General features: G+C 39.1%; 2 protein-coding genes across 4 annotated transcripts in view; both read left to right on the top strand.

The window, feature by feature from the left end:
• The first annotated feature begins 102 nt into the window (after positions 1-102).
• On the top strand, positions 103-11,758 carry WDR93 (WD repeat domain 93). Of its 3 annotated transcripts, none has more exons than XM_078151132.1 (5): positions 103-231; positions 4,913-5,218; positions 7,588-7,783; positions 9,654-9,718; positions 11,642-11,758. In XM_078151132.1, the coding sequence occupies exons 2-5, from the start codon at positions 4,955-4,957 to the stop codon at positions 11,732-11,734; spliced, it is 618 nt and encodes a 205-aa protein (XP_078007258.1). In that variant the 5' UTR covers positions 103-231; positions 4,913-4,954; the 3' UTR covers positions 11,735-11,758. The 3 variants fall into 3 exon arrangements, with proteins under 3 accessions (XP_078007258.1, XP_078007257.1, XP_078007256.1); XM_078151131.1 differs by having other exon boundaries at positions 103-317; XM_078151130.1 differs by having other exon boundaries at positions 103-351.
• An 899-nt stretch (positions 11,759-12,657) lies between these two features.
• LOC110193322 (WD repeat-containing protein 93) overlaps positions 12,658-25,452 on the top strand; it is a 33,373-nt gene continuing 20,578 nt past the window's right edge. Inside the window, exons 1-7 of the mRNA XM_078151620.1 lie at positions 12,658-12,691; positions 13,411-13,592; positions 17,318-17,350; positions 18,076-18,157; positions 18,795-18,966; positions 21,545-21,615; positions 25,135-25,305. Coding sequence (XP_078007746.1) covers positions 12,658-12,691; positions 13,411-13,592; positions 17,318-17,350; positions 18,076-18,157; positions 18,795-18,966; positions 21,545-21,615; positions 25,135-25,305 — 745 coding nt within the window. The remainder of the gene's footprint in view (positions 12,692-13,410; positions 13,593-17,317; positions 17,351-18,075; positions 18,158-18,794; positions 18,967-21,544; positions 21,616-25,134; positions 25,306-25,452) is intronic.

Raw genomic sequence — 25,452 nt, 5'->3', positions numbered from 1 at the left:
CCACCCTCACGGGGACTGCACTACCAAGGGCGAGGGCGCGGGCTGGAGGAAGGAGGGACCGCCCCCACTCCGCCTCACCCCTCTCCGAACCTAAAGCCTCAGCCAGAGGCCGGCAGAGGTCGCAGCTTCGAGGACTTCCAGGCTTGAGCCGGAAGTGAGGGTTACCGCGGCAACAGGGTGGAGAGACGCCGAAAAGAGAGCGAGCATTTTCCCGGCAGAGCCAGATACCAGGTTAGCCTGGCGACGGGGCTCTAGTTAAGACGCCTCAGTCCTACCTTTCCGGGACAGCGAAACCTCCGTGGCTGGTGGCCTCCTGGGTGGGTGCTCCTCCCGTCTCCGTGCGTTTCTCGGGTGCGTCCAACCCCGTCCTAGCGCCCTCCCCTGCCCTCTCTCCATGCGAGAGCTTCCAAGAATTTCCCTTGACCACGCCGCCTGTGTGGGGGATAGCGCACCGGGCATAGAGTTAGGAAGACCCATTTTCACGAGTTCCGTTTCTCCACTTACTCATTTCTGATGAGCGCCATCCGCCCAAACTACACAGAAGTGGTCATACCCATCAAGATCTTGCCATCATCCACAAATGTACCATTCCCAAATTCACAAACTATGAAATTAGTTTATCTGATCACAATCTATTGTCATTCCACCTCTCTCTTTACCTTGCAACCCCAAAACCTATTTCTTGTCACCATAACTTCTAATATTTCCAACTCCTTGGTTCTTTTCCCGGCAATCACCCCTGCACTTCTCCAGCGTACCCTGTATGGATCCTATTTGTACTTAGCAGTTTGCAAGTTGTTTCCTCTTTTAGACCGAACTCCTTGAAAACAGAGACTGTCTTTTGCCTTTATTTGAATCCCTGTCACTTAGTATAGTGCCTAGCACATAGTAGGCACTTAATAACTACTAGTTAAATGACTAACTAAAACTTGGTTGCTTACAGCATTTAAAAATTGAGTCATCCTGCAGGTCTAACTTGCATTGAATTCTAGACTATCTAGTTTAAGTTTCAGCTGCTTGGTCAATTTATACCTTAAAAGTCCCTGCCCAGTTTTCGTTTTCTCATTAGGAAAGAATTAAAGCTTCTGAGTTCATGGATAAATTATCTTTTCTCAGATAGAGTGTTTGTGGTTCTACAGAATAGATAAAGTCTGTAAATTATAGAGTGTGGGGCTTTGGAAATCAGGGAGGAGGAAAGATTATCCAGAAGGGTAGTCAGCAGTCTCAAATGCTGCAGAGAATTTAAGGAGGATAAAGAAAGAGAAAAGGCCTTTGAATTTGCCACTGAAGAAGTCATTTAATGTCTTTTGAGATGGCACTTCCAGTAATGATGGGGATGGAAGCTAGATCTCAAGGTATTGAGCAAAGAAGTATTTTATGCAGTAGAGCCATGAAGTAAAGATATTTTTCAAGAAGTTTAGTGCTGAAGGGAAAAAAAGAGATCAGATAGTACTTGGACATAGGTAGACGGATTAAGGAAGGGCATTTTTTATTGGAGAGACCTGAGCATGTCTGTAGGCAGATGGGTAGGAGCCAGTGGAAAGAAAAACTGAATGTCCGTGAAGCAGAATGTACAGTTTTTGGAGAGAGATTCTTAAAGAAAAGTGATGAGGAGATGGAATTAAGAGGACAGGTAGAAAGAGAAAGGACACTTCTTTTAAGGCAGGAGAAAGGAAGAAGAGAGAGCAGGGAATGATAACTGAGAATTTTTGAGAAGAGTTTGTTAACAGGTTTTTCTGTGTAGTCTGGACAGGACTGGTCTCTAACCTGTGAATATCTAGAGCCACACAAAGCAGGCCTAGAGACAGGAGTGACAGGAATCAAGTAGCAGTTTGATTGATCAATTTCAGAGTAAGGAATGCTCTCTATACTGGAGTAAAGGCACAGCTTATATACATAAATCACAAGTCGGGGTGGGGGAAAAGGGGGATTACAAAGCAACAATTTCTAGGGTTTGAGTGGTTTCCCACAACGAGCCCAGAAGTCCGAAATACAGGTGTTCTGGAGTCCTGTGGGAATTGCATTGTTTCAAGTCTTTGGGGTTGTTACTTAGTGGGATGCAGGACCAGAGTTCTGTGATGAGAACAGGTTCTACCATCTTTGATTCACTTCACTTAACATTCATGGGCACAGGAATGTAGTGATTGGGAGAGCTTTGTCAAGGGTTTGATTGGTCATTTCAAGCTACATTGTAAGTCTCTGACTCCTAAGCCAGAGTCTCCTGAGAAATCTAAATTATTAGTATATGCATTATACATATCATAGAGATTGATAGAAAAATCATAATTCCCTTCACAAGTTAAAGGATCAATTATCTTGATCTCAATAAAGTAGGCTTAGGTCATCCACTGTAAGTTGGGGACTTAAAGAAAGAGTGAACAGTTTGGAACAGCCACAGTATGTAATTTTACAGATGATGAAAGGAGGCCCAGGAAGATGAAGAAGGAATTTTTAAATAACAGAAAATTTGATGTCATTATTTGTTAACCAGTCAGTCAGTAAATATTAAGTGCCTACTTGTGCCAGTCTAAGCACTGGAAATACAAAAAGAGGAAAAAATAGGCCTTGCCCTTAAGGACCTCACAGTCTAAAGGACTAGGACTACATGCAAACAACTATGTGCAAACTACGTACAGGATAAATTGGAGATAATCAATAGATGGAAGGCACTAGAATTAGGGAGGAGTGTTTAAATTGTAGCATGATGTTAGGCATAATCACTTTTTTTTCCGCTTTTTTTGGTGAGGCAATTGGGGTTAAGTGACTTGCCTAGGGTCACATAGCTAGCGAGTGTCAAGTGTCTGAGGCCGGATTTGAATTCGGGTCATCCTGACTCCAAGGCCAGAGCTTTATCTACTGGGACACCTCCCTGCCCCCATAATCTCTTTTAATAGAGTTTGGTGAATACTGAAAAAGCTTTACTTGGGGAAGCTATGCAATATTTATTTTTCTTGGGAACACTGTAGTAACTTTAAGCAGATTAGTGTCTCTGAAGTTTAGAAGGTGAGAAAGAATTCAACAAACACAGTACCTGCTATGTATAGAGCACTGTGCTAGGTGCTGGGAAAAATACAAATTTTAGATAATGAGCATTTTGACAATTCATATTTAAAACACTTTAAGATTTATAAAGTTATTCCACCCCAATAACCCTATAGAGTAGAGAGGTCAAGTCTCATTATTTTCATCTTACAGAGGAGACGTGTTCTTAGAGGATAAGTAACTTCTCCATGTTTATACAGCTAGTGAGTGCTGGAACCAAGGTGTGAACCTAGGCCTCTCAAACCCGAAACTCTTTTCCTCTACCATTTTGCGTCTCTCAACATCATCCTTGTCCTCTTGGACATTATAGCCTAGTAATGAGGCATAAAAATAGATAACACACTATTGTATGATAAGTGCATTAGAGAAGTACCAAAAATGGTACTATTGGATTTTGTGGTATTCAGTCAGAGGCTGATGAGACAACTTGTCAGCATATTATAGAAGGGATTCTTGGTCAAATATTCTTCAAATTCTAAGATTCTGTTTTTCTGCCTAAGATTCAAAGTTGATATTAACAGGGAAGCTCAGAGAAAACTTCACGGAGGAAGTAGTATTTGAATTGGTCTTTAAAGGATGAGTAGGAAGTCAGCAGACAAAGATAAAAGGAGGGTGGGCAGCTAGATGGCGCAGTGCATAGAGCACCGGCCCTGGAGTCAGAAGGACCTGAGTTCAAGTCACTTAATCCCATTGTCTAGCCAAAAACAAAAACAAAACCCAAAGATAAGAAGGGAAGACATTCCAAGCTAGAGTGAACAAAGGTAGACGATAGATATGGTAACAAGGGGCTTGAGAGTTCATCTCAAATTTTTGTGAGTTAGTGCCCAAAGTGAAAATAATAACTTTGGATGTCAGAGTAACAGTAGTTGATGGAAGGCAAGAAAATGAGATTGAGTAGTTGGAATTGTTTTCCTCTTCACAATCTTTAGTTTGCTCCAGGTAAGTAAGTAGTATGATGAGGAAAGTGTTATCAGATATCATTTGGGTCATAGGCCTTGGAACGTAGGGCACGTCTATTTACAAAGACCTGTCATCTTATCAGAATATGTGTTTTCTCCACTACTGCCCATTATAACTCCTCCATAACTTTTCATCGTGTATGTTTTTTATAAAAAGTTTTATGTATGTCCTTTGCATTTACATCATGATTGTTTCAACTTTAACCCCAGATTGACAAGAAAAGCCCTATTCCTTGTGACAAAGAAAAACAAACAAAAATATCCCCTACAGTGACTGCATCTGACAATATATCAAATATTCTGTTCTAGTAGTCTCCCACCTCTCTGCCATGAGGTAGGAAGTATATTTCATTATCTGTTTTCCAAGACATTTATTGGTTCTTTAGTTTATTCAAAATTCAATTTTGTTCCACATCTTCGTGTTTACTCAGTATTTAACTCTGTGTTTTAATTGTGTTTCTTATAAGGAGCAAATTGTTGGGGGGGGGCTATCATTTTCCATTCCTTTATCCTTTTTATTTGAGAATTTAATCCATTGTATTTAGGATTTTAATTGTTAACTTTGTGGTATAGTTCCAAATTTTTTCCAAATGTGTGAATTTAATGATAAGTATCAGGAAAGCTATTGAGTATCAGTAGAGAAATTCTCACCTTACATCACAGCTGACAGTGGGGAATATACTTGATAAATAAGGTAAGGAGCATGGTATAATGAAAGTTCAGGTTTCCAGAGAGAATAGTCTCATTATGTTTGAATTAATAGGAAATCAGGCTCATAGACATTGTGTGTTATCCTTAGAAAGCTACTTTTTATTTGTTTTCAAGCATCTCATTCCTTCAGTAACGATTCAAAATTTTGCAGAAGTTCCTGGAAAGGAAATTGCTGCTTTCTGCCATTATGTCTCCCACAGAAAACTTGTTTTGAGCAGAACAGGTAAACCAGTACGATCAAGATGCCAGTATATATCCGGAAAGGACCCCTGGAGATTCCCACTTATGAAGAACAGGATTGGATGAAGGATGAAGAAGGAGATTATTTCCTAAAGGATCCAGATCAAATCCTTGATTCCCTGCCTCAGCCCTTCCGGATGATCAATAAACTAGTGAACCTACTGTTTGACCGGGCATGGGAAATCATTGAGGAGAGAGAAGCAGCAAAGGCAATTACAATACTTAAGATTAAGCCAACTGTCTACTTACCAACTAAAAAATTCCAGGTATATAAATTCATTGAAATTAGGCTGGTACAATAGACACCACAACATTTAATAATAATAGCATTTATATAGCATTTGAAGGTTTGCAAAGCACTTTAAAACTATAATCTCATTTTATTCTCACAACAACCCTGGGAGATAGGTGTTATTATTATCCCATTTTTCAAATGAAGAAACTGAGGCAAGACAAAGTCAAGTGAATTGATCGGAGTCATGCAACTAGTAAGTACTAAGTACCTGAGTATTTGAACTCAGATCTTCCTGACTCCAGTCTAATAGTCTGTCTACTGCAACATCTAGCTATCTAAATGTTATGTTAAGTTTAATGTAACAGTAAGCAAATATAACTTGGGGACTATTGAGGATCTCATCCATTAACTTCTGATTAGTGGGAAAAGGAAGGAGGAAGATGAATCTACTTTGGGGGAGACATTTTCCTAATATGGTAGAAAGCCAGGGTTTCCTATTGCTTCTTTGTTTTTCCAGTTACTTAGGTCTGACTTTATATGTGTGAAAAGTGTTTTGTGATCATGTTTGTATAGTTCCCGAGTTTGTTTTGGTAGGTAGACTCCTAAATATTTTAGGAGTAACTTTGCAGTAACTTTAAATGGAATTTCTCTTTCTATCTCTTGCTGTTGGCCCCTGTTGCATCTTTGGTGAGAAATGCTATCAGGTGTAGCTTTTTTTTGGTTTGTCAGCATTATGTGGTGGTTTGAGAGCTAGCCTAGGAGCCGAGAAGACTTGGCCTTTAATACATGCTGATTGTGTAACCTCTGGGCAATTCACTTGTCCTCTGACACTATGTTAATGAAAAGGTAACCTTATGGGTAAAGCGAATGGCCTGCTTGGGGAGTTCCCAATACCAGTAAGATCCCAAGTCCAGTGCCTATCCTTATCTGTGACAGTCATGACTTAATTCAGTAAAGGTTTATTTAATACTTGCTGGGTGAAGGACACTGTGTTAGCCTTAGGGATATAAAGCCAAAAAACAACACAGTCCCTGCCTACAAAAGGCTTCCTTTGGTGTGGAGGATAAGACGTCTACCCAGGTAGTTAAAATTTAAATTATAGTGTAAGTGGATAAGAGAAGTCAAATGAAAAGATAAAATATTAAGGAGAGAGGGATTGTTCCAGGCTGGATAGGGCAAGGAAGACATCACACTGAACAGTGTCATGAAGGCAGAGAAGGATTTCGTGGGCAGAGAGGTGGGTGGTGCTCATTTTAGGTATGGGGGAACGGCTGTGGAAATGCACAAAAGTAGGGGAGGTCAAGATGAAAGAATAGAATCTGGCTGGAACATGGAAAAATGTGAAATAAGCCTGAGAAGACAGGTTGGCATCAGCTTCAAATAAGAGGGGCTCTTGAGGATCCCTTTGCTCTATTGCTCTTCCCACCTACATGTTCACCCAACACATACCTCTAGATTGTTCTGTGTTCTTGACTGTTACCTAGCCTTTGCCAGCTTATTTGAGGTGGGTGGTGGCATGATGGATAGAGTACTAAGTCAGGAGTCAAGGAGACCTGGGTTCAAATACAGCCTCAGCCTGTGTGACTCTGAGCAAGTCATTAAATCTCTGCCTGCCTCAGTTCCCCCATCTATAAAATGGGGATAATTGTAACACCTGCCTCTCAGGGTTGTTGTGAGAATTAAATGAGATAATATTTTTTAAAAGCACTTAGCATGGTGCCTGGCACATAATAGATACTATATAAATGCTTATTCCTTTCCCCCCTTCATCTTGTTCAATATCTCTATATTTCCTTGCTGGTGCCTAAAAGCATCTTCCTGAGAATTTTTTTCCTGAAAGGTATAAGCCCTTTGATACATTTTAAAATTATCTGTTAAAGACATGTAGAGGGGCAGGTAGGTGGTGCAGTGAATAGAGCACCGGCCCTGGATTCAGGAGGACCTGAGTTCAAATCAGGCCTCAGACACATAACACTTACTAGCTGTGTGACCCTGGGCAAGTCACTTAACCCCATTTGCATCACCCCCCCCAAAAAAAAAACCACATGTAGAAAAGTATTTTAACCAACAGGAATGCAGACTATTGTCTCTAGAACAGGAGTTTTGTCTGTGTGTTCTGTGAAAAGATACAAGTTTGAATGAAGGAGGCTTCTTCCTCCATTTATCCCCAGCTATGTAGTTGTATGCTGTAGAGGTGAAAGAATACTTTCATAAAATAAATCATTGTTGATTCTTGAAGATTAAAATGAATAATGTGAGGGGTTTGAGGTAGAATATGTTATATTTATGAAGTTTTTTCTCCCCTTCAAAGCAGCTTGTGTTGCAGAAGATTTCTGGACTTAAACATAAGAACGGTTGACAGCTGATGATCGTATGTTGTGCTCTGATTTGTCTTCACAGCTTTCGAGTGTGCCCAACTGCATTGCCATATGTAAAGACTATGTGTTTGTTGGGTCATCCAGAGGATTGAGAGTCTTCAATTCGTTGTTCAATTATGCATGTGTTTGTAGTTGGGATTCAGTCAAAGTTGAGATCGTGTCCATCTCGGCTGCAGAAATTGGGAATGAAGTATTTGTTGCTACCGTGGATGAAATGGGTACCTACTCTTCCTGGGTTGTTTTTGGGTTTTGTTTTTTATTCATTCTAGAGCTGCCTATAGGTTTACATTGAATCAAAAGGCAACCTGTCTTCTGACAGGGATGTGTACATTTTCTGTATGGGTGGAATTGTATTGGCTACACTGGGGTCTGCTTTTCTCTCCTAAATCTAAGCATGGACATCTGAATCTAAACAAATGTTAGGCTTTATATGTGAGTAATATGACAATTGTGAGACTATGGAAAAACACAGAGTTTCTTTGGGGCCCCAGTAGTACTTACATGAAAATTATTCACAGTGTGCTTCTTTTATACCTAAAGGATCCATGCTTTAATCTAAGTGAGTAGTCTCTCTTCTGAAACAAAGCAATTCCTTTATAGGTCTAAAAAGTCATTGTGGCTGAAAATTTAATCACCCTCAAGCCTCTTTGAATTTAGTGAGGCTGGTTCTGTATGTCTGTATGAGAGATGTACAACCATCACTGGGCCTATAATTGAGGCCTTTATAGTGTGTCAAGACCTATCTGAACCTATTCTCTATTGATAAAAACCTTCATATTAGAGCATCCGAAATAAATGTTGCTTTTTAAAAATTTTTATTTTTATTTCATTTATTTTTATTTCAACTTCTTCATTTGAGGTCAACACACTAGGGACCTATAGTCCTTACTGGGCTGCCACTGGTGGTATGCCAGATACTTTTGTAATCCTTATATTGTGGGGATGGAGACCAGATTAGAAATAGGGACCCAGGTCTGCAGAATGAGAAATGATGACATGCAACTATATATTAAAGCTCCTTTTAGGCTAGGCATATAATGGTAACAGAAGAACTATGGTAATTCAGCATATATACCTTATAAATATTTACAAATTATATACATATTTGCAAGTATATGCTTTTTTTGTTTGTTTGTTTTAGACAGTTGGGGTTAAGTGACTCACCCGGGGTCACACAGCTAGTAAGTGTCAAGTGTTTGGTCTGAGGCCTCATTTGAACTCAGGTCCTCCTGACTTCAGGGCCGGTGCTCTATCCACTGCGCCACCTGGCTGCCCCAAGTATATGCTTCTAATGAGTGATCCGTATTCTCAAAATGCTTTATAGTCTTATTGAGGAGGCAAAAATATACACACTCTTAAAATTTTAACAATACAAGGGAGTATGTGATTAAATGGCAAAATGAGTGATATAGGTGATAATTTTTAAAGCAACTCAGAAAAGGAAGGTAAGAATGAATTAGGGCAGTCGAGGAAGACTTCATGGAGGATATGTAACTTCAGCTGGGACTTAGAAGATGAAAGGTTTCAGATAGGTGGAGAGAACCTGGGGGGGGGGATTTCAAGTAAGAAGAATTATATTAACATTTTAGGCTGGAGGGAGTGGTAGAAGCTGAAGTGAGTGTGGTAGGTTTGGGCAGGACAGTTGGGAAGCTGGGATAATGCATGGGATTGCTCTATCATTCAAATTAAATTTCAGTTTAATTAAATTCAATTGAGTTTTTTTTATTAAGGGCTTGCTATATGCCAGCCATCGTCTCAGGCACTGGTAATACAAAGGCAAAAAGTAGGGTATCCTTTGTCCTTACTTAGCTTGCTTTTTGCAAGGGAAATACAGTCATGTCCTATCCTGAAAGGGAGGGAGCAATGTGTTGTAGGTGGCTCAAAGAGGCTCAAAGAGGTGGAGGCTTGGAAGGTTGGAGGAACAAAAGCTTTGGGGTATGCAATGGAGGGTTATCAGGAAAGACAAAAAAATAGTGTTCAGTAAGTGCCCAGTTGAGATTATTTAACACAGATTGGGGCAGGAATTCAACTACATAATTAGGAAACCAGACTGCCTTGCCTTTTACAATGACCTGTTTTCTGTTTCAGGTATTGTTCGTCTCTTTTATTTTTACAAAGAGTTTCTTTACCTCATCAAAGCCATCAATGAAGTGGTGAGTCTTCTGTTTTTGTTACTCATCCAAAGACTTCATTGGAACATCGGAGGGGTGTGTTGGGCTAGAAGGAAAAATGAGCTTGTGTGGCCAAAGAGAGTCACCTTTTCTTGCTACCCTAGTAAAGACCCCATCCCCCTATTAACAATGTTTTCCATACCTATCAGAGAATATATAATATACTCTGGTAGAGAGTGAGAGAAGAAACTTTTTACTAACCCAATTGTTCCAAAAAAAAAAAAACGAAACCAGTCTTGCCCCAAAGTGTCCTTAGGGCCAAAGGAAATATGTGATTTTTTTAAAACAGAAATTTGTCTTATAAAAACTTTGGTGCCTAATGAGCAGACTTGCAGAGAAACTCATGGTAGGGCTACAGTCAGTCTATATCCTATTGAATATCAACACTATCTTATTTTTTTTTAAATAATATTTTATTTTTCCCCAGTTATATATAAAGACAATTTTAAAATATTTTGACTTCCAAATTTTCTCTCTCCCTCCTATACCTCTCCCTTCCCCAAGACAGTAAGCAATTTGATGTAGATCACACATGCTCAGTCATGCAAAACACATTACCATGTTGTACAAGAAAACAGAGAACCAAAGAAAAAAAATCCATGAAAAAAAATATAGAACATGAAAAATAGTATGCTTCAATCTGCATTCAGATTCTATCAGTTCTTTCTTTCATTTTTTGGCAAGGCAATTGGGGTTAAGTGACTTGCCTGGAGTCACACAGCTAGTAAATGTCAAGTGTCTGGTCTGAGACTAGATTCGAACTCAGGTCCTCCTGACTCCAGGGCCAGTGCTGTATCCACTGTGCCACCTAGCTGCCCCGTCCCATCAGTTCTTTCTCTGGAAGTGGATAACATTTTTCATTATGAGTCCTTTGGAATTGTCTTAGATCGTTGTAGTGCTGAGAATAGCTAAGTCATTCACAGTTGATCATCATACAGTATTGTGTTACTATGTACAATATTCTCCTGGTTCTGCTTACTTCACTTTGTATCAGTTCACATAAGTCTTTCCAGGTTCTTCTAAAATCAGCCTGTTTATCATTTCTTATAGCATAGTAATATTCCATTACAATCATATACCACAACTTGTTTAGCCATTCCCCAATTGATGGACATCCCCTCAATTTTCAATTCCTGGCCGCTATAAAAAAAGCTGCTATAAATATTTTTGTTAAGAAAGTTCCTTTCCCCCTTTTTTTAATCTCTTTGGGATACGGACCTAGTAGTGGTATTGCTGGATCAAAGTACAAAGTTTTATAGCACTTTGGGCATAGTTCCAAATTTCTCTCCACAGTAGTTGGATGAGTTCACAACTCCACCAGCAGTGCGTTAATGTCCCGATTTTTTCATATCCAACACTACTTTATTTTAATGACATGTCATTTTAATAGAAATTTGTCTTGTAAAAATTTTGATGCTTAATATTGAGTAAAGTTGCAGAGAAGCTCAGTAGAACTATACTCAATCTATATGTTATTGATGAGCAAAGCTACCTTACTTTTAGTGTCAACAAGAAACTCCTTCTATTCAATAAAGTGAGGTATATGGCTTTGGTCTGTATTTGTCTGCTAGTCTTTCAAGGTATCAGGTGACATGAAATTTTCCTAAACCATTAGGAGAATTTGGAAAATCCCAAAGATTTTGAACATAAAGATTACATATGCCCTTGTCCTGTTCCCTAATTGAAGCAGAAGAGCTTTAAGTATTTTTATATAATGCCTAGATCGGTATTCCTCATTGCTTCTTTCAGCAAATGCTTTTTGGAAAATGCCTTTAATATGAATGACAGATTTGAGAGATTTGTTTCTCTAATGTCAACCAAAAATACAGCAAAATATATTTTCTCTCTCATTGAGCTGAACCTAATCTGTAATGATATTTCTCTTTTTTCTTTTTCTTTTTCCAGGAAGATATTAGCAAACAGACTACATGTTTGAATTTGCAAGTTTCTCCTGGAGGGAATTTTATGGCCGTACTTCTCCAAGGCAAGATAGACTAAAAACCATTATTAAAGTGTGCAAACTTACAATCTCTTTCAGACATATATATATATATATATATATATATATATATATATATATATATATATATGTATGTATTTTTTTTTCTTTTGGGAACATTCAAATGAGCTCTCACCCCACATAGGAGCAGCAGTCCAGTTCTGATATAGTTTCCTATCAGGAACGTGAAGTTTTTATTTCCACATGAGCAGGTATTAGATGTAGAGACTCTGTTTTCAAAATCCTCCCAGTCCAGCAAACTTCCATAGTCAGTTATCTTCCCTGATATTAGTCAACCAGTTAGTAAGCATTTATGTTCCTGATGTTATGCGAAGTACTAGGTATAGAGTGACAAAAGTGAAACAGTCCCTGCCCTCAAGAAGCTTGTAATCATCATTACCACCACTACCATTGTAACTAGTTTTTACATAGCAATTTAAGGTTTGCAAAGTGCTTTACAAAATTATCTCATTTAATCCTTACAACAGCATGAAAAATAGGTGCTATCATCCTTATTTTACATATGGGGAAACTGAGGCAAGCAGAGGTTAAATGAATTGCCCAAAGTCACACATGTAGTAAGTATCTGATTCCAGATTTTAACTCATATCTTCTTGATTCCAGGTCTTGCATTCTCTCCATCATGCCACCTAGCAGCCTACAAGTGTACAATCGACATGTGTGTGTACATATATACATAGATATGTAGACAAAGATATATAAATATATACAAAATGAATACAAGTTAGGAGGGCACTAGCAACTAGAGAGATCTGGGAAGGTTTCATGTAGAATGTGGCACTTAAACAGAGTTTTAAAGAAGCAAGGGATTCCAAGAGGCAGAGGTGAGGAGGAAGAGCATTTTGGGCATGGTGGCCAGCCAGTACAGATGGAGGAGATAGAGTATGTGGAGATAACCAATATGGCTACTGTCGAGCGTATAGAGGGGCGAATGTGTAAGAGGATTCAGTGGATAGGAAGGGGCTGTTTGCGATGAGCATTAAGTGTCAGAGGATTATATATTAGATCCTAGAGGTAATGGAGAGCTATTGGAGTTTATTAAATTTGGTCTGCCAGCCAATGTCTAGCTGTCCTATACTTCTGTCATATTAATGAAGGGGCTTCTTTATACTTTGTAAAGGGGTGAATTTCTTTACATTTACTTTGTACCTTTATACCTCATGGTCTCCATTATCTGCTTCTTACATTCCTCATTTTCATCAAGTGGACTTAGAGGAACACAACTGATCAGAGATCCCACGATCATTTCCCCTCCCCCCATGTATAAGCCATCTTCTTCTCCAGACATTTTAATTTTATAGTTAAGTATTAAAGGTAGAAAACAGAGGCTTAATTTGGAACACATAAAACATTGAGACGAGGGCCCAACACCAAGACAGCTTAAGCAAAATTTCTACTGCTCAAGAATGAGGGGTCTGATTTCTCATAAAACTCCATATGACTGTCCTTAATCTTTCTAGCCTGCAACCTCAATAGTTTGATGATAACAATTGAAGAGTTGTATAGTTGAATATTCATTTCTAAAGGGTCTTATTACAATGTTGTTCCTCAGTAGAAAAAATCCCTTCGGGGGTCACAGCTTGCAACAGTGATTGCATCATCCTTCCCCATCTTACCAGGACATAAACATTCCCCTGCCAGAAGTTCTGAGAAGGCAGACTATTTTACAAAAGACATTTTGCCTATTTAAACTTGCTCAATGACTGGTTTCCCAATGCAGGAACTGGGGACGTTTGGCTAGATGTCTATCGATTGCCCAAGGACTCCTGGCTTAAGGAGATGGAGCAACCTCATCCATCTTTTCTATCAAAGAAGAAAATTAGCCATTTTCATCTAGTAAGAAAATGTTTCATTTTTGATCTGTATATTTCTCTCTAGGTTTACATCTGCACCCCAAATCCTCACCACATTCTAGGCCGAATACTAGACAGCAAGAAAAAGATTAGAAACGTAGGTCACTGGTTACTTTCTAGCCTGGCTCTCCTAACTATTTCTCTAGCTGGAATTTGACATTCAAGTCACAGTGCTTTCAGTTGGGAAATCTTCAATATATAACTTAACTTTTTATTTTTAGGTAGAATTTTTCAAGTCTAACATAACATTTTTTATAAATTTAATTCTCATCAATGGATATTTATTGACCTTTCTTTTTGTTTGTTTGTTTGGTTTGTTTTGGCTAGGCAATGGGGTTAAATGACTTGCCCAGGGTCACGTAGCTATTAAGTGTCTGAGGCCAGATTTGAACTCAGGTCCTCCTGAATCCAGGGCCGGTGCTCTATCCACTGTGCTACCTGGCTGCCCCTATTGACCTTTTTCATAAAGGCAGTGTGATGTAATGAAGAAAGAAAAAACCCATCTCAAATCCAGGAAGACCCAGGTTCATATCCTGCCTCTGACATACGCTGGCTATGGGACCCTGGGCAAATCACAACCACTCAGTGTTCTAAGCTGCTCTAATCTCATAAGTTGCAGAGAACATGCCAGCCTGCTTTGGTAAGGAGAGTTCTCTGCACCAATGAAATCACAGGTCTGCTCCCTGTCTTGATCTCCCTCTGTGCTAATTGCTATGGAGTATGCAAGGAGGCATGATGCATGATCTCCATAGTCCACTGGTAGAGATAATACATATACAACACATATTCATAAACATACATAATGCATATACACATACATATACATATACATATACATATGTGTGCATTTGCCTTCTGTGACAAGACAGAGGAAAACACTTTGTCCTGGGCCTGCATTTCTCAGATTAGCTTCACCAACCGTAGGTAAAAAGGGAGGGAGCTCTTTTGATGATATTTAGATCTTCGCCATTCTTTCACCAAAGTCCACTGTGAACTAACACACAAATGGTTGAAATGCAGCATCAGATTTTATTATAGTAGAGTAAAATTGCGGGGGGAAAAATATACTTTTAAAGTAAATCCTATATACAGCCTTATATTATTAGAATATCAATAACAAGATTATAGTTTTAGAGCTGAAATGTCTCATGGAGGCCATCTACATTTTATAGGCAAAGGAACTGAGGCCCAGAGGTTAAGTAATTTGCCCAAGGTCACAGTGGCATAGTTGGGCTTCAATGAACCCAGGTTATTTGATTCATTATCGAGTGCCCCCTTCACTACGAGGTCTCTTTCTGTTTTGATTCTATGTTCTCCTTTTTCTGGATTCTGGTTAAAACTCCTCTCTCTGCACCCACCTCCCTTGCCAGTGTATCTGGTGTCTTCTTGGGGTTGCACCTAAGCTTACCTGTTATTTTTCTCTCCCTCTTGTTCTTGGGTCCTTTGCAGTCTTTTTCCCTGCTGTATTATGGATCAACTAATTTTTTATTCCTTACATCTCTTCTCCTCATGAACCTCCTGGGCTTAATTATCATTTCTATGCAGATCACTCTCAGAACTACATATATAGCTCCATCCTGAGCTCTATTCCATAACACAGATTGCCTATTGCCATTCCAAACTGTGTGTCTCTTGACATCTCACCCTCTGTATATCCAAAGCAGAGCTTGTTAATTTTTACCCCCAAACCCACCCCCTCTTCTGAACTTTCCCATTTCTCTTGAAGGCACCACTATCTTCCCAGTCTTCCTAGGTCTGAAACAAAAGTGGTTTCTCACTCTGTATGCCTTACCCACTGTATAGCTCTGTCTACCCAATCAGTTGCCAAGTCTTGTTCCCACCTCCATAACGTATTTCACATGAGTATCCTCTCAGTACCAAAACAGCTGCCACCTTAGGTCAGGCCCTCATCACTACTCGACTAGACTCTTGCAATAGCTCCCTAATTGTCTTCCTGCCCATCTGCTACATAGCTGCCAAAGTGATTTTCCTCAAGCATAGATCTGACCTGACACTTCTCCCTCTTAGTAAACTCCACTATCTCTCTATTGTGATTCTGTGACCAAAATCCTTCTCTCTCCTTCTTCTGAACTCCTATAGTATTTAGTCACTGTGCCACTCCTTTGGAACTGGCATATACTGCCCTTATTGTCATTGTTGTTTTGGTTTTTTGTCGAGGTAATTGGGGTTAAATGACTTGCCCAGGGTCACACAGCTAGTAAGTGTCAAGTGTCTGGTCTGAGACCAGATTTGAACTCAGGTCCTCTTGACTCCAGGGCCAGTGCTCTATTCACTGTGCCACCTAGCTGCCTCAACTGCCCTTATTGGCAGTTATCTTTTTACATCCCCAACTTGATCATAAGATCCTTGAGTGTAGTCAACATATTTTATGCTTCTTTATATTTCTCCCAGGTCCTAGAATAATGACTTGCACATAATAGACGCTCAATAAGTATGTATTGGTTTACTATTTGGGAATATAGCTTTGGAGTAGAGGTTTGTTCCCTGTAAGTAATTCAGTCTCTGTACTGAGATACTACTAGCTGAGTAATGGCAGTCCTCTTATTGTAGACAAATGCCATAAACAGCCTCTAAAAATCTGCAACCCCATTGAAATATTTACTGATTACAAAGGTAACTGTGTTCACTTCATATTAAGTCACTTTCTTACTAGTTTGCTCATCTCTCCTGTCTCCTGCTTCCAATTCATTTTATCTAAAACTATCAGATTAAACTTCCTAAAATAGCTCTTCTCTCTTCAAAAAACTTCAGTGGCTTCACATCACCTATGGGATGAAGCCCAAACTGCTTAGTTGAGAATTCAGGACCATTCAAAATCTGACCATCGTCCCTTTTCCTAGTACTCAATAGTATCAGTCCTCTGTTCCAGCCAAGATGTTCTCTTCACTGCCATTTGAGCACCATGTTCATCCTTACCTTTTAGTCTTTACTCATGCTGTCTCCCTTCTTCTCTCCCCTCCCCACAACATCCCTGTGGTGCCTTGTCTCTTTTTTTTTTTCTATTCAAAATTCTGTCCATCCTTCAGGGCTCAATTCAAGTCTCATTTCCTTCATAACCACTCCATGACTTCCCTAACCACTCCACTCCACAGTAATTACTTCCTCTTCTGGACTCCTATAACATTTTCTGTTTGCATTATTCCTATGGGCGGCAAGGTGGCACAATGGGTCTGGAGTCAGGAAGACCTGAATACAATTACGGCCTCAAGACACTTATTAGCTGTGTGACCCTGGGCAAGTCACTTAACCTGTTTGCCTCAGTTCCTCAGTGTATAAAATGATCTGGAGAGGGAAATAACAAATCACTCCAGTATCTTTTGACAGGAAAACACCAGATAGGATCACAGAGAGTTAGACATGGCTAAGACAACTAAACAACAACAACTACTACTATGGTATTTAATCATGTGCTACCTTTTATTATGATTTTGTTGTTTCGTGTCTTCTCAGTTAGATCATAATAATCTCCAGAGGCCATCTGTCTTGTAACTCTGTATATCCTTGTAAACCCTAGCACCTTGCTGTGCACATGGTGGTATGCAGTAAGTGTTTGTTGAATGATTATACTTATTGGCCTCCAAAGTATCTAATTTTATTGGACCATACTGGGAAATTAGAAGGGGCAAAATGATAATATGTCAAAGGTGAACACATTTCTGTTTTGTTTTTGTTTGTTTTTTCCTGCAGAAATCCGTTGAATCGGCAGATCTTACAGATATGGTAAAAAAGCTTTAAGAAAAATTTCCAAAATTTGGATTGTATTTTACAGATTTACTTGAAGACTTACCTTTAGTATCAAATTTGTTATTTGTTCTAGGCTCTCCATTCAGTTCTAGGCTCTCTTCAGGTAAAGGTCCCTGGAGGGAGGAAGAAGCCAACATGTAGAGGAGCCAGCACCTCAATCATATCTCTATTCCCAACTTACCACACTAGAAAAATTGGGGGTTTCCCTCTGGATGAGGTTGAGGACTCTCTTTCTCTTGTGGTTGAGCTGGTACTGCCAGCTTTTCTATATGTTGCCTTCTTCCTGAAGTCTTTCTCACCCTCTGAGAACCTCTCCCTGAAGAAAGCCTGGAGTTACATGTTTCCTTTCTTAATGCCTAAAGACACAAGAACTCACATCTCTTCTCTCCCAAGCTCTTGTCAATTCTATCCCTCACATAGGCATGGAGCATCAAGTTGTCAATTTCCATCAGTGAGAAGACTCTTATGAAAAATGAGCTTGAGCCCTGAGTAACAAAAAGATAGAGTAGGTTCAACTCTGAATCCTTTGTTGTGTCCAACAGGAGTATTTCAGCATAGTCCCAGGTGGATTTCCAAAATGTAAGCTTCCCTTTAGGGTCTTTCCTATATCAGGCTGGTGGGTATGGATCACATGTCCCTGTGCCTTGTAGTTCTTGAGATCTCTGCCTTCTGCTGTGAAGCTCTGTAATTCTCTCTTACAGGAAAATCATTCTATGAAAACAGATATTAAATTAAGTGGTCCAGTTCAAATAATGAAGCTTAAATCACCCAAACCAGTTACAGGTAAGTAACATTCAATTTATAACTATTTGTTTCTTCTTTCTATATAGTAGGACACTATTCAGATGGTTGGCATAGTGCCAAGAAGAAAATGAATAGCTTCTTAATTTCTGGTATTGCAGATGCAAAGATTATGAGAGTAAGAAGAGAGGAAAAGAAAGATGGATTAATATAAAGAAAGAAGAAATGTGGGGTTTTACTAATATTTGCCTTCTGTCCAATAAGTAGCAGTGAACTACTTCTGTCTCTGGCCAGGCATTATGAGGCTCTATCTACTATCTACTTTAGGAGATAGTTCAACGATGGATCAGAGTAAATAAAGGTAGTGGAGATATGGAAACATAGAAGAACAATTGGTGTTTGCATGCCAAAGAAGAGGGGAATACAGAGTGTTGGAGGTATAAGCAGAGAGCTTAGTGTATCTGAGTTTTTAAGACTGAGTAGAAGGCAGTTTCAAGAGAAACTAGAAGTGTTGGAAGAAATATTAGAAAGCCAGGAAGAAGGAAAGGGAGAAAGGTAAGAGAGGGGAGAGTAAAAGAAAAAAAAAAAAGACTACATTTGTAGATATAGGCAACCTAGTCCTTAAACTGTTAAATAAAGTTGGATGGTGCAAATAATTTTTTCTTCTTCTTCAACACAGGTACTCCATTTAAAAGCCCACTGGAAGTCTTTCAAAAGATAGAAGATTTGAGTGGGTTGGGCTCTGGGCAAAACCACATGATTAAAGATAGCCAATTGGAGCAGCAGTCAGCAATCTTTGAAATGTTATTTAAAAAGTATCTGCATGTGGAATGCCCAGAGGAAAGTCCAAGGTGAGATGGAGAAGAAAAATAACAAGGGTTTTAATAATCTCTAGAAACTTTGTATAACTAAGATTTCTAATCTTCCATGGCTTAGAAATTTAGGCAGGAATTAATCCAGGATGTCATTCATTTCAACCAGCATTTGTTAAACACTCACTACGTACAAGACACTGACTGGGGTGCCATGGAGTCAAAGATAAAAGACAGTATAAGTCCTTCCCTCAAGGGGTTTACACTACAGTAGGTGGACAGAACATGTGTCTATTAGTAAAGGATTAAATGCATTGGAGAGGTCAAATGGAGTGGCTTGAGAGGTTCAAAGAGAGGGAGAATCTTCTAACTGGGGGAACTGAGGAATGCATCATTTAGGAGATGGCAGTGAGAGGGGCTTTGAAGGCAGGACAAAATTGGGATGGATATGGAATCCACCTTGGCTAGAGTGTAAAGAGTATTAGTGAGGCAATCATGGAATAATGTTAGAAAAGCAGATGAAAGCCAAATTTTGCCATGAATATAAAGTTAAGGTGCAGATATTGTGTCTGACAGATAATGGAGAACCACTGAAAGTCTTAGATCTAGATCTTGGGAGTAATATGGTCAGACCTGTGCTTTAGGAAAACTATTCAAGGAACAATGTGAAGATTGGCTTAGAGGAGCCTTGCCAGGCCACCTGTGCTCTGCCCTGGGCCAGTGTCAAGGAGGGACACCAGAAGGGCAACAGTTCCCACTGCAGATGGAGAGTATTAAAACCACAGTCAACAAGGGACTCAGTAACTATTTCTAGCTAAGTGCTGGAGATACAAGAAAAGGTAAAAGATAGTCCCTGATCTCAAGGAGCTCGAAGTCTAAAGGGAGACACAGCATTGCAAAAATCTGTGTACAAAAAAGCTAGGGTAAAATGGAAATATTCAGCAGAGGGAAGGCATTAGCATTAAGGAAGATCAGGAAAGGCTTCTTGCAGAAGGTGGGACCTTAGCTGAGATTTGAAGGAAGCCAGAGAAGGGAGAGAGTCTCAGGCATGGAGAGTAGCCAGTGAAAATGCCTGCACATGGAATGTCTAGCGTGAGGAATAGCAAGGAGGCCAGCGTCATTGGATTGTAGAATATGTGGAGATGGGTAAATTGTAACAAGACCGGAAAGACCTGAAGAGTCCAGGTTGTGAAGGGCTTTAAAAGCCAAATAGAGAATTTTATATTTTGTCCTGGAAGTGATAGGGAGCCACCGGCATTTGCTGAATGGGATTTGGGGAAAGGGGAAAGGGTTAGAACTAGTTGGACCTGCACTTAAGGAATATCAGTTTGATAGCTAAGAAGAGGGTGACCAGGACTGGGAAGAGACTTGAGGCAGTGCAGCAGTCTAAGTATGAGATAATGAGGGGCTGTACCAGGTTGGTGGCAGTGCCACAGGAGAAAAGGGAGTGTATATATGATAGAATTTACAAAGATGAGAAGACATTGAGAAGAAGGTAGAAGCATTGGTAGAAGGAATTTCACAGGATGTGGGGGTATGCTCCTTTGTTCCCTATTTGGGGGAAGGTAACTATGGCTGGTGGGGTTGGGAGTTCTGAGCTACAGTGGGCTAAGCAAGTCTGGCATTAATATAGTGACCCCTAGGGACCACCAGGTTGTCTAAGGACAGGGGACCTGGCCCAGGGTAGAAATGGAACAGATCAAAGCGCCTATACTATTTGTAGTGTCTTTGGCCTAGGAGTGGTTCCTGTTCTTCCAGGCTGTCTGAGAGAGGACCATATAAAGCATTTAAAAGTTTATTGACTGACTTTCTGTGTTTCTATAACTACAACTAGGATAGGACCGATGATTTGGGCTAAGGAGGGGACCTAAGCTCTCCTGAGGCTTTATTCATTAACCATTACCTCACTAAGTAAAGATCTCAAAGTACTTTCCAGTGCCACTAGCAATTTAATACCACTAAATTCATGTTAAAATGAAGTCACTAGTCCATACCAAAACAAACAAACAAAAACAATTTCATGTTATGGTTGAAGAAATTTAGGCAAATGTCTTGGCTAAGGTCATTTGCCATATCTTTGACAGAAAACTCTCCTAGTGCTCAAACAACTAGATCACACAATTACTTTAATTTTCATATTTGAAATGAAGTCTTTCCATGCTACTATAATAAACACCTTGAATTTGAATTTTTCCCCTGGTATATTCAGGATGTCAGCCCACAGGGCTGAGCCATAACTAAGATTGCAGGTGTCTCCTGAATTGGAACAAGAATGAGTTTGAATTAATCCAAAGGAGAAAAAGATGTTTCAAAATCAATTCCTTCTATAATGTAGGCGTTCTTTCTAAGGGTGTAGAGAACTTCTCTGCAAAAGGGAATACCTTTTGACACCTTCAATATGGGTGACTGACAGCTGAAACTAATATGTATATGTACGAATCAGCTCATAAATTTCCCTGTCATCCCCAAGGTACACCATGTAATTTGCTTAGCCCTCACATCCCTAGATAGAACCTTGAAGTCTCTCCCATTCATCATCCATCCCTATGCCTAAACAAGAAGATTCTGTCCTTGCCAGGTCGTCTCCCATAGCTCATTGTATCTGTTTCTCTCCTAGTGTTGCAGTGTTCCATTTTCTCCTTCCTGGACATATACTTATGTTGCCTACTGAAACCAAGGTTCCCTCAGGTAAATTAAAAGTGGATGATTATTTTATAGAAGTTGCTACTTTGAGAAATCACTAAATCAAGTCACTGTAAAGAGATTTTATATGATATTTGTAGCCCCAGCATCTTGGCTGAATATTGCAAGTGCTTTCCTATCTTGAAAAGGAGAGGAGAAAGTAAAGTGGGTATAAGAGTCAAAGGTTCATCAGTGATGGCGTTGAATTATCAATTGGGGTGGGGGGGAGGGGAGGCTCAAAAGTGCCTATTTAGCTTTGTGAATTCAGATCAAAGAATCTATTAAACATAAAGGGAAAAAAACCCTTGAGTTATGAGATAATTTGTCTCTAAAGCAAGGGATTATGGGTTTAAATTCGGCCTGAGTGCCTCTTTTGGAGAGCAAGTATTGATCACATTCTCTCAGAATAATGAAAAGAGTAGGACCCAGTGAGAAGCAGCAAGTTGTAGAAGAGAGAGCATTGGAGTGACTGGACTTGTGTTTAAGTACTCCTACATTTACTAGCTATCTGTGACTTGAGCAATTAATTTCTAGCTATCAAAGTCTTAATTCCTCATATTCCTTAATTTCCTAATGTTACCCCAGTTTGCAAAATGAGAATAATAATACTATTTGTTGTTGCGCTTGTCTTTCATTCTCGAAGAAGACTATGACATCAGGGAGATGATGACATGATTTGCATTTGACTTTGATTTGAGTGAGGGAGGGCTGTGCAGGTCACCAGCCTCACTTTCTTCTCCAGAGCCATCTGGGTCCAGTGGCCAGATATTCATCAGAAAGACTGGAGATAGCTCAAGATGCAATGGGAGACCCTGGCCCGCTGTGAGGCTGGCCTGTTGTAAATTATAATAAATTTATTTTTATTATTATTACAAGTTGACTTCAGTCAGCTGCCTCTAAAGCTAGATTGTAGTTCATATTCTGAAGGTATGGATTCCACTTTAGAGAATGATCAAATACTTGATTAAAAATTTTCTTTGAGGGCTCATTTTTGGTGAGAGAAAAGGTGTAAGAAAAAAGAAGATAGGCTGTCATCAATATTTTAGAAGATATAGGTTCTTTTCCTTTCTCCCCAATCAAGTTGGGAAACAGACCTAATAGTGGTATTGCTAGGTCAAAGGGTAGGCACAGTTCTGTAATTCTTTGGGCATAATATCAAATTGCTCCCTAAAATGGTTGGATCAGTTAAGGATTCCACCAACAGTGTATTAATGTCTCAGTTTTGCCACATCCCCTCTAGCATTGTCATTGGCTTCTATTGTTTTAGTCAATCTGATAAGGGTGGGACAGTATCTTAGAGTTGTTTTAATTTGCATTTCTCTAATAGAAATTATTTAGAGCATTTTAATATGAATATATAGCTTTGATTTCTTCTTCTAAAAACTGCCTGTGGGGCAGCTAGGTGATGCAGAGGATAGAGCTCCAGCCTTGGAGTCAGGAGGACCTGAGTTCAAAACTGGCCTCAGACACTTGACACTTACTAGCTGTGTGACCTTGGGCAATTCACTTAACCCCCATTGCCTAGCAAAAACAAAAACAAAAACTGCCTGTTCATATCATTTGACCATTTATCAATTGGAGAATGACTCATTCTTATAAATTTGACTCAGTTCTCTATAAAATTTGAGATATAAGGCCTTTATATGAAAAACTGGCTATAAAATTTTTTCGCAATATTCTGTTTTCTTTTTAACCTTGGCTACATTGGTTTTATTTGCACAAAATCTTTTTAATTTAATGTAATCAAAATTATCCATTTTACATCCCACAATGCTATCTCTTATTTGTTTATAAATTCTTCACTTATCTATAAATCTGATAGATAATGTATCCCATGTTTCTCTAATTTACTTATGATATCTCCCTTTATGTCTAGGTCATGTATCCATTTTGACCTTATCTTAGTAAACAGTGTAAGATATTGGTCTATACCTAGTTTCTGCCAGATTGCCTTCCAATTTTCCCAGCAATTTTTACCAAATAGTGAGTTCTTATTCCAAAAGCTTAGAGCTTTGTGTTTATCAAGCATGAAGTTACTATTGTCATTTGCTGCTGTGTATTGTATACCTACTCTATTCTACTGATCCACCATTCTGTTTTTTAGCCAGTACCAGATAGTTTTGATAATTACCACATTATGATATAGTTTAAGATCTGGTACTGCTAGATCTCCTTCACTTATATTTTATTTTCACTAATGCTTTTGATTTTCTTGAGCTTTTGTTCTTTCAAATGAATTTGGTTATTATCTTTTCTAGCCCAAAAGAATAATTTTTTGGTAGTTTAATTGGGATGGCATTGAATAAGTAGGTTAGTTTAGGTAGAATTAACATTTTTATTGTATTGGCTTGGTCTATCCATGAACAATAAATATTTCTCCAATTATTTATATCTGATTTTATTTGTATAAAGCTCAAGCTCTACCAAATTGGTTTCAGATAGATACTCAAGATCCTTTATCAGTTCCTGCTGTTGCTGATCAGTTCTATATAAAGATTTCCCTGAGAAGCACAGCTTATAGATTGTAAAGCTTTATTGACCAAGTTCACCTTTGTTCATTGTATTCCTTGAAAGGTGTTCAAGAATGAGCTCCCTGTTCAGGAATGAATACCTTGTGATATACACTCTGCTTTTTTGGGTCAAAACCTCAGAATTAACATAAAAATTCTACAGCTTCTGATTAGATAAAAACAGTTACATGTAATTTCTCCATAATTCTAAAACATCCTGCTGGTTGCTTAGCATAACAATTATGTACATATCTGTGTACCTGCTTTTTGATAGAATATTTCATGCTTCCCACCCATAAAAGGATGAACATGTAGCCTGGGCAGGGCATGGTACAGTACTGACTTAATCTGTTCTACTTGGTCCTCCTCATTTGTTCTTTTCATATGTTCTTAACCTTGTCATGTGTTTGTATCACTAATGAACTACCAGCTGTTTTGGAGGCTCCCTTTCCAAGTTAACCCTTTGTCCATCCTAATAAGGAGATTATGTCTCGTGCCAAAATCTTACCTCAGTGCCTCTATAAAAGAGAGCAGGCATCTCTCATTGTCTCTTTGGTATAAGAAGAAAAAGGAATGCGACTTCAGAGCTTGAGATTCAACATCAGGTCTCATAGAGAGATAGGGTGTCATAGCAATATGCTACCACATACTATGCTTTCCAAACCTAGAAAAGGATGTAAATTCCGGAGATAAGGCCCAAATTGAAAACATGCAGGTGAAAATATTTTGAGAAAAATTAATCCAAAATATATATCCCTTGGGAATTACATAGTAGGAAGGCTCAAGAGCAACATGAAGTCCAGTAATGCCCAACAAACTGAACAACAAGGTCAGAGTATTCCACCAGAGAGAGTTCATGCTTGGGTACCCAAGATACCATCTGGCTCATCTTGATAAGCAGAATAGGCAGTGTTTGTTAGAATGAGCTACCACTGATTTTAAATAAAGGTAACAACTTATCTGCCATCCAGCTTCACATCTTTGTCTGACACCTTTTCCCATCTTCATTTCTCAGGTGTGGCCTGTGCTCTGGGTATACACTGGCCTGGAAGTCATAATTTCTTCCTCTATTCACTTGTCCAACCTCCAAGAGACAAAGAGAAAGAGAAGGAAAAGGAGAAGGAGAAAGAGAAGGAGAAGGAGAAAGAGAAAGAGAAGGAGAAGGAGAAAGAGAAAGAGAAAATTGGTATGATAATTTGCTGCTGAGAGGAAACTTCCTTAAATCTAAATCAATTTCTCCTTGAATTTCAGTGGCTTATTAGAAGTTTAACTTCCAGTGTTTCCTAGAGGAGTTTTAGGAACTGTGATTAGGGCCACCTATGGGTAGAGCTGG

Source organism: Phascolarctos cinereus, unplaced genomic scaffold, assembly GCF_003287225.1.
Source record: "Phascolarctos cinereus isolate Bilbo 61053 unplaced genomic scaffold, phaCin_HiC Scaffold_3;HRSCAF=262, whole genome shotgun sequence".
NCBI lineage: Eukaryota > Metazoa > Chordata > Mammalia > Diprotodontia > Phascolarctidae > Phascolarctos > Phascolarctos cinereus.
This window is presented reverse-complemented; position numbering and strand designations above follow the sequence as displayed.

Excerpts from the sequence above, each read along its gene's own strand:
- WDR93 (XM_078151132.1), top strand. The coding sequence starts at position 4,955 with ATGCCAGTATATATCCGGAAAGGACCCCTGGAGATTCCCACTTATGAA. Across the intron at positions 7,784-9,653 it reads TGCTACCGTGGATGAAATGG|GTATTGTTCGTCTCTTTTAT; the intron begins GTACCTACTCTT and ends TTTCTGTTTCAG. Across the intron at positions 9,719-11,641 it reads TCAAAGCCATCAATGAAGTG|GAAGATATTAGCAAACAGAC; the intron begins GTGAGTCTTCTG and ends TTCTTTTTCCAG.